Genomic DNA, 15,915 nt, shown 5'->3' on the forward strand with positions numbered 1-15,915 from the left:
AGAGAGAGAGAGAGAGAGAGAGAGAGAGAGAGAGAGAGAGAGAGAGAGGGGTGAGAGGATGATGTGGAGGAAATGGTGAGGCTGAAGGAGTCGGTAACAGGTAAGGACCTGGCTGGCCTGGTGGGAGTGTGGGAGTGTGGCAGCCAGGGCCTGCGACCCCCACCCTGCCCAGCCAGTGAACCCCTCCTGGCCTGGCAGACTGACCCAGCAGTGGCTTAGGACTCACTTCTGGCCAGGGGTCCCAAGGACACCAGGGGAAGTGTGCCCCAGGCCCCTCCCTTGGTGGACCAAGCGCCTTCTTTGTTCCTTCTTGGCCTGGAGAGGTTCCTTCCAATGGCCCTGAGCTGGGGGGTGGGGGCGAAGGCAGACAAATGCAACAAGGACGGAAGGAGCAGCTGGAGAGACGGACATTTGACTTACCAAGCAGCTCTACAGGACGGATGTGGGAGGAGGAGAGGAGACAGAGAAAGAAAGAATGTGTGAAAGACAGCCGGATGAGCCACTCCTGGGGAGGGGTGGGGGCCTGGGCAGTCTGGGGTGCTGGGTGCTCCCTCAGTCCCACCCGACATGTTGGAGTGTCCTGGGCTGGGGACAGGATCCCCCTGGCCAGGATGACCGATGCCCTGGGGGTGCTGCTCCACAGGGCGGTTGGGGCTACGGAGTGGGGCCCGAGGGACTGGGCCTCAGCGGGGGTGCCGCGGGCTCTACCTTTGCGTGCTTTCTTCTGCAGCTTCAGCGTGTCTGATGACTTCTTTTTGATTTCATGCCTGGCTCGTTTGTACTCTGTGCAGAGGTGGGGGGGCTATAGTAAGGGGTTCCTGTGGAGAGGTTCAGGAAGCCCCCCCCCCCCCCCGCAAAACCCCACTCTACCTTTCGCATGGTCCTTGTCCAGTTGGTTGGCTGACTTCTTCCAGTCTTCGATGCGCTCCTGCAGTGGATTGATGAGACTCTCCAGCAGTGCGCTGCGGGAGAGAGCTGTGGATCAGGGCTCTAGGGGGCCTCTCTAGGCTAGGATGCCCCTATGAGCCTCTGTGCCCACTCACTTGGTGAACTGCCGCAGCTTGGTCTCGATGCTGCGATGGCGCATGCACATGCGCGTGAGTGCTGAGCCAATGTCCCGCGTGGCCCCTGGCAAGGAAGCAAGCTGCATAGGAAGGGGCCTGGCTGGGGGGCCTCTGCAGTCCCGGCCTCGGGCCACGAGGGGGCGCGCTGTTCCACAAAGGAAGCCCCTGCCCCACCTCCATCACCAAACTAGGCTGGGACATGGGGCCATCCTAGCCTTCCTTGGCTTTTGGTTTCAGGTACCCTTCTGGCCAGAACAGGAGCCTTCCCTCCTTCCTAGCTGGGACAAAGATGAGTCGCCCAAGGAAAAGCCAGTAAAATTTCTTAACGGTTCTACTGGGACCCAGGTGTGTGCAGATTCCGGAGGATGAAGCCCTGGGTTGGGTTATCACTCAAAAGCATAGAAGCCCAAGTGCTTGCTAGATGAACCAGGAGGAAAGGGGCCTCCGAGTCCGCAAGGACTATTTACTTAACCAAACGACTCTCAGAAGGCACATGGGGATGGTTGAAAAACTACAGAGCCGCCTACAACTGCAAGACGATGATCTCCTGGTAATATCCCTGTCACCGCTCACCTGTCCCATGCCATCATAGCAGAAGCCAAGGTCTCCACTCTGGCCTGTGTGTCCTTCCCATGGCCCATATCCCTTTCCAGCCTCCCTGCCTACCAGGCGCATCCCCCACCTCCAACCACGCCCCCTCCCCACCTCTGGTGTTGGTGGCCATGTCAGCTACTTTCTGGAAGGCATCTAGGAAGGCCACAGCAGCCAGCACGGTGGTCCTGGGGAGACACACAGTGGGGGGTATGGTTAGCAGGTGAGAGGCCCTTCTCTATCCGTCCCTGCCCAGCGTGGACAACCCTGCAAGACTCACCTTAGCTGAGAGTGGAGCTTCGCAGCCTTGGAGTTGAAGTCCTCCCAGATGGGATAGGAGCTCTGTGGTGATGTGGGAGAGGAAGGAAGATGTTGTGAGATATGGGGCTATAGGGCTCCCCACACGTCCAAACTCTGTAGAGAGGGCCCCAGGCACAGGGCTAGGCATGACGAAGTGTCCGCAGTTGGTGCCGCTATGCTCCCTTGGGGAGACGGAGGAGACAGTGGGTGGCAGACAGTCTCTTTAGGGACTTTCTTATTAGGCTCTGGGCTCAGCCCAATGGAGGATACCATATCCCTACCACATGTGGTAGAAGGTGGGCCCTGACCTGCTAGTGTTTGGGGGACAGGAGCTGTGGAAGGTGGAGATTGGCAGAACTGAAGGCACACAAGTTTAACGTGGCCCTGAAGCTGCTTTGGGTAAGCTAGTCAACCCTGGCTAGCGCTGGTGGCTAACAGGACCAGGGAGGCCATGGCTGCTCCACAGCCTGGTCAGCCTGCCTGGGACAAGTAGGCCCCAGGCTGAATGGGGCCTTGTGCAGCCAACAGAGCCACCTTTCTCCAGCCCCTCCTCTCCCCTCCAGGGGAACAGTGTGGCCTTTATCCTAGCCTGGCCAGAGACTCTAAGTTGGGAGGGGGTTTCCCAATAGGGAGGTCGGGTTCCTAGTGACTGAGTTGTCCAGTCTGATTAAGGGGCTCTTCTGGGGAATGCTCTCCCTTCGTGGCTGCTAAGCCTGGAGAAAGTTCAGTCCTGGCCTGGGGGCGGCCCTGAGGGAAACCTTGCTCTTTGAAAGGTAGCCCAGGGCTAGCAAAGGCTCAGTCCCTGTCCCACATAGGCAGGCTGGGGCTGAGGCTTCTCTCAAGGTAAAAGGGACAGCAGAGCCTCAGGTCCCAAGGACTAAGGGAGGCTGTGCTTGGCTGGAACCCCAGGGTAGGTCTAGGCAGCTTCTCCAGGGGCAGCAAGGAGGTGGGCTGTTTCACAGTTCCTCCAAAGCACCTTCTCCCTGCCAGTCAAGCCAGTGTCAGGGAAAGCAAATACCGAGACTGGCACCAAAGCTGGAGGAAGAGGAGTTTGCGAGTGGGCTGTCCCTACTCACACAGCTCTGGATAGAATGGAGCTAACCCAGGCATTGGCCTCTACGGGTCTTTCAAGAAGGGCAGTGGTGGTGCACACCTTTAATCCCAGCACTTGGGAGGCAGAGGCAGGCGGATATATCTGTGAGTTCGAGGTCAGCCTGGCAGTTCTAGGACTGGCTCCATAGTCCTGAGACTCTGTACTGAGAAACCCTGTCTCAGAAAACAAATAAACAAAAAACAACCCACCAAAAACAAACAAACAAAACAAACAAACAAATCAAGAGGGGTTACTCTTACACCTTCTAAATGCCACTTGGCTAAGAAAGCCTGCTAAGACCTCCTTCCAGAGTACAGAGAAAATACAGGGTGTCTAAAGTTAGTTCTCCTGGGCCCCATGAATGCTAGGTCCCATGAGCAGTCCCCTGTGGTGGGGACAAACCATGGTGTTGCAGAGGCAAGCCCAGTTTCTTCTCAGATGAATCTGGACACCCCAGTCTTTAAGGCTCTAGGCTCCCCCCACTCCCCATGTCACCATGGCTCAAAAAGAATCTCAAAGGCAAAAGAGATGAAAAGACCTGAATGACAGGTGCCCCAGGGAGAGGTCATCTTCACTGGACCCAGGGTCTAAGCCCCTGTTGCCATCACTGGGCCTATAACTGCATCGCCTGGGTAGGGGTCAGTCCTTACAACATGCAAGCTCAGCTCATGCATCTCCTAGCACCCTGTGAGTGAGAGTCCTGAATGAAGTCCATTTTCTTGATGAGGAAAGAGAGGCTCAGCAAGGTTAACTGATTTTTCTGAGGCCCCAGGGAATGGGGGCAAGGCCTGATCTTATATCTCACGTACCAAGATAGAAGGGTCCTGTTTTCAGGGGAGCAGGGTGATGAGCACCTACACTTCTAGGTGGGGAGGTGACAGGGACTGGAAGAACACAGGAGACACCAGTTCCAGACACCAGTTCCGCCACAAGCATGGGGACTGCCCTGGGGCGGGGGGCGGGGGCGGATGAGACAGAAGTAGCTGGGGCTGAGGTGGAGTGTGTGGCTTTGGGGGGTGACCCTGGGCGTGTCCCCCCAGCCTCAGGTTTCTTCAGTTGTAAAATCAGGAGAAGGGACACAGCTCCCTCACTAGGCTTGCATGTGGGCTCCGGGGGGCACTTACTGTGGGTGAAGGGAAACTGGTTTAGAGGGCAAGGACCTCTCTGCTGGGAGCCCTTCCCCCCACTCTGGCTTATGATGAGCCCATTTTCTGGATAGTCCAGTGAGGGGTGAGGGCCCCAATGCCTCTATGGACGAGGCCTCCGGCCCTAGGCAAGTTCAAGTCTCTGGGTTCAGCCGGCCTGAGACGGAAGGCAGGACGAACCAGCTCTCCAAGGCCCTCCCAGCCTCTGGGGCTGTGCCATCCTCTGTTCCTATAGTTGAAGATATGACTGGGGACTCCCCCTCCAAAGCCATCCCTCATCCAGGGTTGGGCTTTCTAGTAGCTCCCTCCAGAGGGAGCTTACTGAGGATAAGCCCCATGGGCAGTCTGAGTCTCCTTAATTTCCAGAGGTGGTCTGGGTTACCCAGTTTCAGAAAGGGATGCTGGTACCAGCCTAAAGCGGCCTTTTGAAGTTCAGGCAACCAGCCTCGAGGTGGCCAGTTCCCTCTATTATGCCAGGGTCCCTGATCACATACATGCCATTAGTAGGGGCGTATCACATGTGATGCGACAATACTTGCTAAAGCCTCTTCCATCCTGCCCCCACATATCTAGAACTCTTGCCTGCCACTTAGCCTGAGCTCCTTGCTGAGAATGGACCTGTGTCTCATCCGTGTTCCTTACAACTGGAGGAAATGGAGGACACAGTCCTGCTGTTTCTTCTGGGCAGAAGCGGCTGCTTGCTGCAGTGTTCGCAGAGTGGCTGCCAGAGGGAGGCAGTGCCTGCAGCTCCCACCCTCTGCCAGTCCAGGAGTGGCCAGGGGAGGTGGTCTGGGTTACCCAGTTTCAGAAAGGGATGCTGGTACCAAGATTAAAATGCTTATAAGATGGGCAAAAAAAATGCCGAGGGCCAGTGAAGGGACCCCTCAGGCTGAGCTGCCAGGGATGGGGGTCCCAAGAGAAAGTACGGAACTATGGGAAGGCACCCACACGCTGCTAGGTGGCAAGTCCCAGGCCAGTGTGGGTTTTGGGCCTCTTTTGTGGGGTAAGGATCTGGAAGGTGGCTCTCCTCACCCGGGGGTGTTCCCCTGGCAACATTGGGAGGGAGCCTCAGTCTCTAATCTCTCTGCAAGCCGCCACCTTCCTAAAGCACCTTTCTTTGCCTGGAACCCCGGGGTAGAGAGCAGCTCTGTGTGGCTTCCGCAGCCCCAGGGTCTAGGGTGGTTCTTGCTGAGTATGTGTGAGCCTGGGGTTGGGGAGTGGGGAGGCTCAGGAGTTTCTGTGCAGGGCCTAGTTCCCTCCCTGTCTGCCACCCTGTTCCTAGACGAAAGAAGGGGTATGATAGGGGGTGGGGAACAGAAACACTCCCACCCTGCCACTGAAGGAAGGCTCTTCTGCCTGGGCAGTTTTGGGGCAGTCCTGTCAAATACCGGCCTCTTTTGGGGTGAGGAAATATTCGGTAAATTAGAGTTGAGGTGAGAAGCAGGACCTAAGGGTCTCCATAATGACCTTGAGCCATTCTCAAGCCTCAGTTTCCCCTCCTGAAAGGGATGCCAGCTCAGTCTGACCTTGAGTGATCAGGAAGTGGGGGTTGCTGAAAGCGCTTCCCCAACCCGGGATTGCTTCACCAACACAGAGCCTTCTCCCTGCCTCCTCCCAAGGTGGATTCAGTTCTATCCTTGGGCTGCAGGGATGACCCCACCCGAGGACCGGAGTACTGGAGCTTGCTAGGGTTGTTGGTGGGGGGTGGGGCAGCGTCCACGCAGAGACGGAGGCTGGCGGGGAAAGAGTTAACGGTTCTTTGCTTTATTATTTTTTTCCAGCTTTGGCGGTGACAGCATTGTCTGGGCTTCGGGGCGTCGGGGTGTATGTGGGGGGGCATTGTGGTGGAAGGGGGCGGAGGCCCGTGAGACCTTAGATTCGTTAAAGGGACTTAAGGGAAACAAACCCAATTCTTAGTTTAGGGATCTGGGGCAGGGAGAGCTCGTGGGTGCTCAGCCTTGGATCGCACCGGGCGAACCTCATGGACACCCCAACTTGCGAGGACTCCCCTCAACCCAGACAGGCACCCAGAGATCTGGGTGCAAGGCGGGCGCAGCAGGACAGGCTCAGAGAAGGACACAGGGCGCGCGCGCGCGCACACACACACACACACACACACACACACACACACACACACACACACAAACATCGCCCCGCACGACCACAGCAGGATACGGCTGCTCGCCACGCGTCCCTCAGAGGGGTTCCGCGCCCAGGGGTACCTTCATGTCGTTGACGATGGCCTGGAAAAGCCCGCCCAGGGCGCCGCACTCCTTCTCTGCCGTCTCCATGCTGGGGCCGGGCGCGCGGCAGCAGGGCGCGCAAGGGGCGCGGGGAGCCGCGTAGGGGAGGGGCCGGGCCGCTGCGGGAGCTGCTCCGGGGCCGTGCCGGGGCTCCCGCCTCGGGGCTGCGCTCTCAGCGGCCGGTAGCGCGGCGCTCCGGGGTTGTGGGCCGTGGGCGGGCGGCGCGGGCCATGGCTCGGTAGGGCTGGGGGCGAGGCGGGCAGTTGGTGGCGCAGCCTCGGCGCGGGCACTGGAGCAGCGGTGGCGGTAATCCGAGCCGCCGAGGCTTGGGCGTCACGTGGGCGCGGCGGAGGGAGGGCCGCAGGGAGGGAGCGCGGGAGGGGGCTGTGGGAAAGGCCGGGCGGGCGAGGGCCCATTCACGGCCAGAAACCAGGGCTTTGAAATCCGAGCCTTGGCGTTGCCAGACTGGTCGGGCGAGAGGGGCTGGCGGGCGCGGGCGCCACCGCGGGTCGGGGCGGCGCAGGGGCGGGGCCCAGCCAGCCCCCGGCGGGAGCACCCCCTCCTTGCACCTTCAAGGCCTAGGGCCTTGAAGATGAGTCCAGCCACGGATGCGGATGCGGTCCTTAGCACATCCCGCCAGACCGATAGGGAATGCGCGCAGAGGGTAATGAGAGCTGGATGCATTGGAGCTGTCCACCCCACAGACCATCCATAAAGTCCACCCTCCTGTACAAACATCCTTCCGTTCCTTTTCTAACTGGTGCCGATGCCACCTGGATTGGGGGTGGAAATAGTGATGGTGTCCTGGCCCAACTTCCTCGTGAGTAGGGGTCTGTGTCAGACCTGCAGTGTAGTGTGTGTGGATGCACGCATGTGCACGTTGGTGAGGGTAAATACTGCTGTCGTCCTGGAGACTCCAAGTGAACCTACTCTCATGGGGTACACATAGTTAGGGCTCTAGGGAAAGGCAAGCACAAACTCCTGGCGACTAAAGGGACAGAACAGGCAATTAGGAGTTCATTCGAAGGCCAAGCCAAGAAGGGCTTGGTGACAGGTAAAGAGGTTCTTTGAGCTAAATCAAAGGTTGGGACATCTGTCTCTGACTACTTTCCTCCTACTCAGTGATCTGCAGTGCCCTGCTGTCCACATTTCACAGAGAATCAGAAACCAGGGTTAAGGAATGGGAGTAAAGCCAAGAGTACGATGCTGGTCCCGGGAAGAGCTGTGCCCTGGACCCACATCCCCGTCAGACGAATGGGCAGGACTCAGTACTGAGGCCAGCTTTCCAAGACAGGCAAGGCCCCAGGGCAGCTACAGCATCAGGCTAGGTATAGGTGTCAGCAGAGGAGCAGGCAGGTTTGGTTAAGGATTCTGTCATTTCTTTATTGGGGCAGGGATGAACATCATTCTGTAGAGGTCTTTGTGCTGGCCTGTGCATTATCTACACAGATGTACATAGACATACACACCATGCCAGTGCTTTGGGGACCAAGGTCAAGCTCTTCTCAGGGGGATTAGAAAGAAGCTGCTTCTGGATTCTGAGGCTGTAACCCGACTCAGGAGGGAAGCCATTGGTCCCAAGCCAGGGTGTAGTGGACAGTGCTGGGGTCCAGGCACTCTGCTGGGAGGAGCTGGGGTTGACACAACAGTCTGTTCCATCCCTATACTGGGCTGGTGGTCAGGTCCAGCCCTGCCCGAGGCAGGTTCTTAGGCATCTTGTGGCCTCATCTGGAGACCCTGAGTGCTTCATGGGCCACCTGGGCCCTTTTCATGCCAGGCACATCAGAGGATAACCCTGCGGTCCAGGTGATCACCACGTCCGCTGCGCTGGTGTCTTACTTCCAGGTGCTGTTTCTGGACTTTCTCAAAGTGCTGCAATAGCTCTGTGTAGTCGATGCTGGGGGAATCACCTTTCTGGGACTTGGGGGCAGTCTTCAGACTGTCTCTGGGAAGATGGGCAGAAGTCAGAATCAGTGTCTGCATCATGGCAGGTACTGGTGAGATTCAGCTTCTTGGCATGTGTGTGACATGACCCTGTCCAGCAACACCTTTTTAGCATCCAGATCCACAGTACTTGGGGTCCCATGGCTACTCCCTTTCCTGCAGCTGGTGGGAACAGCCAATACACTGCCTGGATATATCTCAGCCTGTGGGCTGTTGATGGTGCCCAGAGCAGGCACTGCATGGGGAAGCATTTCCTGTTTACCAGTGGCTCCCTTTGGGGTGAGAGCCAGGGCTAGCAGCCAGCCAGGAAGCCAGCTGGGGCCTGGAACAGGGTCTGGGGAGAAAGGGGAGGCAGCAGCTCAGCCCTTTCTCAGTAGCATAGCTGGTGCTGCGGACAGCTGAGATTACTGAAGTCTCTCTGCTGGGCCTGCAAGTTGGCAGGGCAATGGGTCCCAAGGCCTGCAGTCACCACTGTCGCCAGAGAAGAGCTGATCTCCCCACTGGACATGGTGATGGCACCTACATTCCTGCTGCTACCATTCTTTGTTGTATACAGCCGAAGAGCCACACAGTTGCGCACTGTGTATCTACAGTGCACACGGTCCTCCGGATTGATGTACCAACCGTGTTGCCTCACATCAACTGTGTTTAGCTTGCCACTCTGGTTCCTGTCCCCCTCTGAACTTCCAGCACCTTATGTGCCCCTCCCTCAATGGCTTGGAAGCCCTGGCAAAGGGTTTCATGAAGACTGTGGGCCACTCAGCTAGGCGGACTTCCCAGGACCTCTGTGTTGGTGAAGAGGCCCCAGCATGGATGGTGTTGAAAGCAGCTGGGGAAATGAGCTAGGCAGGCCTGGCCTAGACACTTGACCTGGGGCATGTTGACTCCATTCCTATTCTGTAAAGGAGGCTGCCACAGGAGCCATGTCATGGCATGAGTATAAGGTTCCCTCCTGATATTACACGAAAGAGACTTGCCTGGTGTCCAGCCCCAGTTCAGGTATGATGGGCAGCTACACACAGCTGCCCAAGGCTGGTGCACCTGGCTGCGGTTTAGACTAGGGAGACATCACAGAGCTTTCACAACGGTACCTTCCCCAGTGAGGTTGGCTGAAGTTGCAGAGTGTTGCAGCCTGTCCAGCTTCAGGCCAGGATCAGGGCATAACTGCTCCCAGATTCAACTTTTGGGGACTTGAGTCATCTCCCACATGCTAGCCCACAATGCTCTTTCTTTTCTTTCAAGGAGGACATACTGTCTGAAAACATCTTAGTATGTGTTCCTGGGCCTTGAGCCACTGCCTCCTGAGCCAGGGCTTGATCACTGTTGGCTGGAGAGTGAAAGTGGCCTGGTGATGCCTACCTGGCTGTCGTTTGGGGGCCTCTGCTGCTGGTTGACTCTCCTGGGAACCAGAGAAGAGGCCTCTCCGGCCCAGCAGCTACTGGGAGAGGGAACAACCCAGATTCCTAAGAGGGCAGAGGGACTTGGAGCTTCTAGCCCTACGTCCAGGGTGTGGCCGTTATCCAGACCATTTAGTCTGGGACAGGGGAGATATTCGAGGCTACAGAGATGATGGGGGGGGGGGGAGGTCCGTGAGTCTACATGCTGTCTTGACAATACCCTTAAAAAACACGGAGCCTAAGTCCAGAACAGCAACCAGTAAGAGGGTTTGAGGGGTGTTCTTAGTTTTGTCAACTTGACATAAACTAGAGTTGCTTGGGAAGAGGGAACTTCAACCGAGAAACTACCTTCATCAGACTGGCCTGTGGGCATGTATGTGGGCATCTTTTGATTAATGATTGATGTGGGGGGTGCCATCCCTGGGGAGGTGGCCCTGGGTTGTGTAAGCAAGCGAGCTGCGCAATCCATGCAGAGCAAACCCATGCTTTCCTCCATGGTCTCTGCTTCAGTTCCTGCCCTGCCCTCTCAGTGATCAACAGTGATTTTTCACAGCAATAGAAAGCAAACCAGGACAAAGAGATACCCAGGGTCGGGGCTGGGGAAGCAGCTCTACCTTGCTCTCTGGGACCTCAGAGTAGTGAGCTGTTCTGCCCCATGGTAAGGGGATCCTTCCCCGTCACGAGCAGCCCTGCTGCTTGCTTGAGACAGCATCTCATGTACCTCAGGCTGGCCTTCCTATCTAAGGACACCCTTAACTCCTGATTCTCCTGCCTTTACTTCTCCAGTGCTTGGATTGTATGTATCACCCTACCCACCACAATGCCATGCTTCCTTTCCCACAATCCTCAGGTACTGGTTGGCAGGGTGAGTAGTGACGCCACAGTCCAGAGCTGACACGCTCCTCCCCACCTACCATATATCTGCTGCCAGCTCTCCTTTAGGAACCTCTCGCCCCACTGAGGATGGCTAGAGCCTGAGTGGCCTGTGCTCCCCAACCCTAGTGAGAGCCGGGGAGATTGGGTGAGTGAGCGCATAAACCTCCCCAGCTGTGCTGCTTACAGGCCGCCTGTCTGCCACCTGCCTGCCCCACCCTCCCTTTCCAGAGTGTGAGCTGCCCTCTGCACCCAGTCCTGTAACCTGACTCCTCCTCCAGCTGTCTGTTTCCATGCGCATCTCCATTCAAACTTCTCAGGTCCTTGAAAGGCAGGAAGGCTGAGAACACCTCAACACCTCCTGCCCATTTACTCCACAGATGTATTTACCAAGAAACTGGGAGCCCAGAGAGGGCATGGAACTTGCCTGAGGCCACACAGCAAAGCTATGGAGAACTTGGGACAGATCCTATTCACTGACCCACATAAGAATCTTCTACACAAGGGCCCCATTCCTTGGGCTCAAGATTCTCTTGATGGATCATACAGAGGCTGAGGAAACCCTTTTACCTAGTTTCTCTCGGGGGATTTATCTTGCCCTTGACTTGTACAGCTTTCCTCCCTCCTCCCCTCCCCAGACCAGAAAGGTACTCTGGGAAGTGGTAGGGTTTGTGGCCTGGCCTGAGGTCTCTCCCAGGGCAGTGCCCTTCCTTCCTGCACCTCATCAGTGCCTGTAAAGGACAGGCCGAGGAGGCGTGCTGCCATCTCAAGGCCTCTCTCCTCTCAGAAGCAGGAGAGGAGTCCAGACCAGCCCAAGCCTGCAGTGGCTTCCCTGCATCCTGGTGCACTCAACAACCAAGTGTTCCAGACTTCACTTGGTTGAAACTCGGAGCTGACAAGACATGGCACAAGGGTGATTGGGAAAGGGGCAGGGAAGGTGGACTGGGCAGCAGGCCTATCCTGAGGCTGTCTGCATTCACCCTTAGGGCAAACGCCTGAGGCCTTTGCTGCAGCCAGGCGCCAGGCCTTCTGAGTGGCTCCAATGGCCTAGGAGGGAATTCTAGACACATAGGGCAGCTGATGCAAGCTGGGTGCACTCCATTCAGTGTAAATCTTCTCAGTGGCTCTGCTTGTTTCCATGGTGACCTGACAAGTGAAATTTTCCATCTCCGATGCCAAATGCCTGTGGATGAGGCAAAGCCTCCAAGGGTTACCAAATATAGACACAGCCCAACAGGCTGTGGGGCTAGGGCCGGCAGAGGGTTCAGGGTGGGAGCCTGGACCCCCCTGCCCAGAGGATGCCAGACAAGTTTTTCCTGAGAGCAGGACCCTAGTAGAGTAGCTCTGGTGCATTCTTGCCTTCTGTTCCTAGTGATGCTGCGGCTCTCAGAGGGCCAGGTTTGAACATCTACTAGAATGGAATGGAAGGCATCTACGCCTGGGAGGTGCCTAAGACTCGGCTCTACTTGACTCTCAGGACCCTCACTCACTCTCCATCTCTGGAGCTCCTTCTCCAGAGGCCTCTGCTGGGCAAACAGCTCAAACTGAGCTCCCCAAGCTGCTCAGGAAAGCATGGTTATATATTTCTGCCCCGTGAACACTCCCAGAACCTCCCATCTTGGGATCTGAAGACAAAAGAAAGGAAGTTGTGGGGTGGACAGGGAGGGCTGAAATGACAATCAAGTACAGGAACAGGGCACCAGAGCAAGCCACTGGGATCTCCCAGGGGACAGGCCTGGAGGACAGCAGTGCCCTGGGCCCAGCACTCACTCAGTCTGCAGCAGCTCAGGGTTGGGCACGCACTGGAGCCGGTGAGACAGCAGCTGGAACGCACTGCTCTGCGGCAGCAGCATGAGCAGGCCGTACAGGGCCTTGATCAGGTAAGGGTTGTTCTTCACGTCCAGCAGTTGCAGGCGCAGATCTGCAGCAGGGCAGAGGGCAGGTGTCAGGGATCCTGGGCCTGCTCTGGCATAAACTAGCCCAGATTCCCTGCCTTATCCTGTCTGGGAGAGGGCTGGACCTAGCACTGCTAGGCAGACACACCTGTCTTAGGATGAAGAGTGGCTCCTCTACAGCCAGCCAGGCCTCTCGAGAATTTTATGGCCATGACCTAATTTCTCCCTACCCACCCATTTGACTGACCTATCTAGCAGCCCCCTTAGCCCAAGATTCCCAAACCTGCTGTTGGGCTAGGCCCACCTTCCCTAGACCCAGCTGCTTCCTTGGTAATGAGAACTGGGGGGGTGGGGGCTTATAGAATAACAGATTCCCCAGTTGGCTCTGCACGTGCCAGCACGTGAGCTATAAATAGGGTGAGCTGGAGAGAAAGAGTGGATTAGGGCTTTGCTAAGGGAGGGCAGGATGGGAAAATGCCTTTTTGTGTAGCGAGGCACACACCAAAGCCCCGAGTGTCTGGGAGGTGATTTAGATATCCAACTGAGACCTCTTTAAGGGCAGGGACACCCTTGCTCTCTGCCCAGCATCTATGTCAACACCAGGAGTCTAGACCCGCTAGTGACCACCTGCATCTCAAGGTGGCTGCAGCCCGTCTGAGGCCTGATGGGAAGACTGGATTGGGAAGATGCTTTCTTTCCCCTCCTGGGCCTTTGTAGTAGCAATGCTCCTCCTGTACCTTAGACCTTGTCAGACATTATGTGCAGACAGTGAGCCACACCTTCCGGAGAGTGGCCCCGAGCCTTGGAGAATAGTCTTGCCTCCCAGCAGGAGTTGGGCAAGGAGTCTGGGAGGATGCTGGGAGCCTGAGCAGTCAGGCCCTGGTGCCAGGTAGCAGAGGACTGGGTGGCTTCTCATAGTCCCTCCTCATATCCCAAGAGGTGGAAGCCATGGACACCTATGCTATGGTAACATGCATATCTGATACTCATCCAAGTTCCCAGCACAGAACTCCTACAACCCTCAGTCTCTGAAACAAAATGTCTTGCATGCTAATGCACTGAAGGTTGAGCTGATCACAATGGCCAAAGTAAATCAGCCATGCTTAAATCATGAAGCTCTCATAAAAACACAGGCTTGGGCTGGGAAAAGCGTGCCCTCCTTTTCCTCCAATTCCACTGTAGCATCCTTTATGAGAAGCAGTAGCCGTGCTTCCCAGAGTTCTGTGAGCCACTCAAGCAAACTAAACAAACCCAATGGCTTGTGTGAGCCCTGATTTATATATAGCTGGAGAGTCAGAAGCCCAGGACCTGTGAGACTGGATGCTAGCTCTAGGTAGGCTGTATGAGGACTGAATTGCATTGGAGGATGTTCAGCTAGCTGGGGGAGCAGGGAGGAACACCTGTTAGGGTTACAGAAGAATTGATCTGCAAGGTGTGTGCATAGACAAACTTTTTACCATGCACACAGCTGTGGGGCAGCCTAAACCTACTTCCAGTTCTTTCTTCCCTTTGGGCCTCAAGGAAACTAAGCCTTACATCTTTGGTGTCAGCACTATCCCCACCTTATACTTGATCAGCCCTAACCTGCCTTCAGGGGAGCCCCTCTACCCTATGGGGCCCTCAGGAAGTGAGATGCTAGGCAGGGCATGCTTTAGAAGGTTGAGAAGAGGGTTTCCTTCCCGCTCTGCTGTCTCCAGGACCTGAGTCACTGCAGCACCTGCTGCTTGGAGCAGCTGGTCCTTTTACTGTGGGAGCTGGGCAGGAGGATCCTCGAGTCCTGCATTTGCTTTTGGGTTCAGGGTAAAGGCTGATTGCTCGGTCAAATATGCCAGCAAGAGTTAGAGGCCCAGGTGGTCACCCAGGCTAGGAAGGTGGCTGCAGCCAGGGCTGCCTCTGGCTTCTCTACCACACTGTAAACACACGTGTTACATGGAGTGCTTTGGGAACAGGCGCTGCATGTGTGGAGGTGCCAAGAGTTGTGCTCGCCCAGCTAGCGCTGCTTCTGCACATTCAGCCTGGGTGTTACTCACCAGCAGCTCCCACCCATTTGCTCCTGGTAAATGCTCTCTTCCTCAGGAGAGGAGAGGGCACAGCTCCTGGATGATCAGGAACCCCAGGGACTCAGGGCGGAGGCAGTAGGCCGGGAAGGAGCAGCTAGGGATAGCCCCAGGGCAGGGTCTGATGGGTTTCGTGTCAGCACTGGCCTGTGTGTATGTGACCCCCATTTTGAGGAAAAGGACAACATTAATTCTGATGCCACGCACCCCATCCCACTCCAGCTGGCTTCTTATCACAATCACTATCATCTCTTAATAGTACACTCTTGACATTCTAGAACTCCTGGGGTCACTGCCCTCTTTTCCCTCTCCAAATTCAGTCAAGATGGTATCTAAACTTGGCTCTAAAGCTCCCCTTCTCCCTCCGGGCCAGTTGAAGGTCACAGCAGGTCTATGGTGCTGTTAGAGGCAGGGGTTTGGACAAGGACTCTTACATGTAAAGATGGGACACTCAATCAGCTGCACCAGTTTGTCCACCTCTGTGAGGAAGTCCACGGTGACCTCTAGGTCCCCACTGGGTGGGCGGTCAAGGAAAGTCTCACCATTGGGAGTGTCTTTGTCCAAGGAGTGGCAAAGGATGGACCCCAGAGCCTGGGCTCAGAGTTCCATGTGTCCCTCCCTGAGACCTAGTTTACAGTGTACAGCCTGGCTCTGGGATTTAGTACACGAAGAATATACATCTATTCTCTCTGCCTTTCTGTCCTTCTAGCTGGAATGTGGCCCAGCTGTCACTTTTGCATAGGTGCTTGGATTCTGCTCCCACAGCTGTTCTTTGCCTGCCTGGGCCCACAAAGACACTTATTGTGGCCCTGTAGCTCAGCAGGAGGGGGCTGGCAAGAGAGCACCCTGGCTTTTGCCTGAGAGGACAGCTCCTTAGCAGGTTAGGGAAGCTTGGGAACTGGCCAGTGAGTTCTTGGTGTCTGGGTCACATAAGAGTCTGAGAAGGGCAGGCTAAGGCTTTGGAAGGATGCCAGGCAAGAACATTCAAGACCCTTCACTGAAGCCCGCATGGCCAACTTCTGGCCCCTCACAGCAGGACAGTCTTATTTCCTGAATATTGTTCTGCTCCTAGGAAATAAATCAGGTTCAAAGATAAGGGTGTTTTGCTTCTCAGTGGTAGATTAAAACAAAAATTCTGACTCTGGATGCCTGGTAAGGCAGGTAAGACCTGTGTCTGTGTGGTGGGCTCCTGGCTTCCACAGTTTCACTATGTGAGCCAACTTCAGGCTTCCCCAGCAAAGCCTTCTCTCTCTCTCTCTCTCTCTCTCTCTCTCTCTCTCTCTCTCTCTCTCTCTCTCTCTCTCTCTCTCTCT

The 15,915-nt window shown here is 56.1% G+C and overlaps 2 protein-coding genes across 5 annotated transcripts in view; both read right to left on the bottom strand.

Annotated features, from left to right (window-relative positions):
* Positions 1–6,876, bottom strand: part of Mtss1l (MTSS1L, I-BAR domain containing) — a 20,504-nt gene extending 13,628 nt beyond the window's left edge. The window contains exons 1-7 of one of the 4 annotated variants that reach the window (XM_005345675.3): positions 6,416–6,875; positions 1,936–1,997; positions 1,770–1,843; positions 1,044–1,128; positions 871–962; positions 709–783; positions 421–429 (exon numbers count right to left, since the gene is read on the bottom strand). In XM_005345675.3, coding sequence (XP_005345732.1) covers positions 421–429; positions 709–783; positions 871–962; positions 1,044–1,128; positions 1,770–1,843; positions 1,936–1,997; positions 6,416–6,484 — 466 coding nt within the window. In that variant the 5' untranslated portion in view covers positions 6,485–6,875. Of the gene's footprint in view, positions 1–420; positions 430–708; positions 784–870; positions 963–1,043; positions 1,129–1,769; positions 1,844–1,935; positions 1,998–6,415 lie in introns of all 4 variants that reach the window. The other 3 variants (XM_013354728.2, XM_013354727.2, XM_005345676.3) reach the window with 3 other exon arrangements.
* Positions 6,877–7,798: 922 nt separating this feature from the next.
* Positions 7,799–15,915, bottom strand: part of Vac14 (Vac14, PIKFYVE complex component) — a 112,229-nt gene continuing 104,112 nt past the window's right edge. The window contains exons 17-19 of the mRNA XM_005345677.2: positions 15,037–15,116; positions 12,421–12,571; positions 7,799–8,381 (exon numbers count right to left, since the gene is read on the bottom strand). Of these exons, the coding sequence (XP_005345734.1) occupies positions 8,219–8,381; positions 12,421–12,571; positions 15,037–15,116 (394 nt within the window). The 3' untranslated portion in view covers positions 7,799–8,218. The remainder of the gene's footprint in view (positions 8,382–12,420; positions 12,572–15,036; positions 15,117–15,915) is intronic.

Source organism: Microtus ochrogaster, chromosome 4 (assembly GCF_000317375.1).
Source record: "Microtus ochrogaster isolate Prairie Vole_2 chromosome 4, MicOch1.0, whole genome shotgun sequence".
In the NCBI taxonomy this organism is placed as follows: Eukaryota; Metazoa; Chordata; class Mammalia; order Rodentia; family Cricetidae; genus Microtus; species Microtus ochrogaster.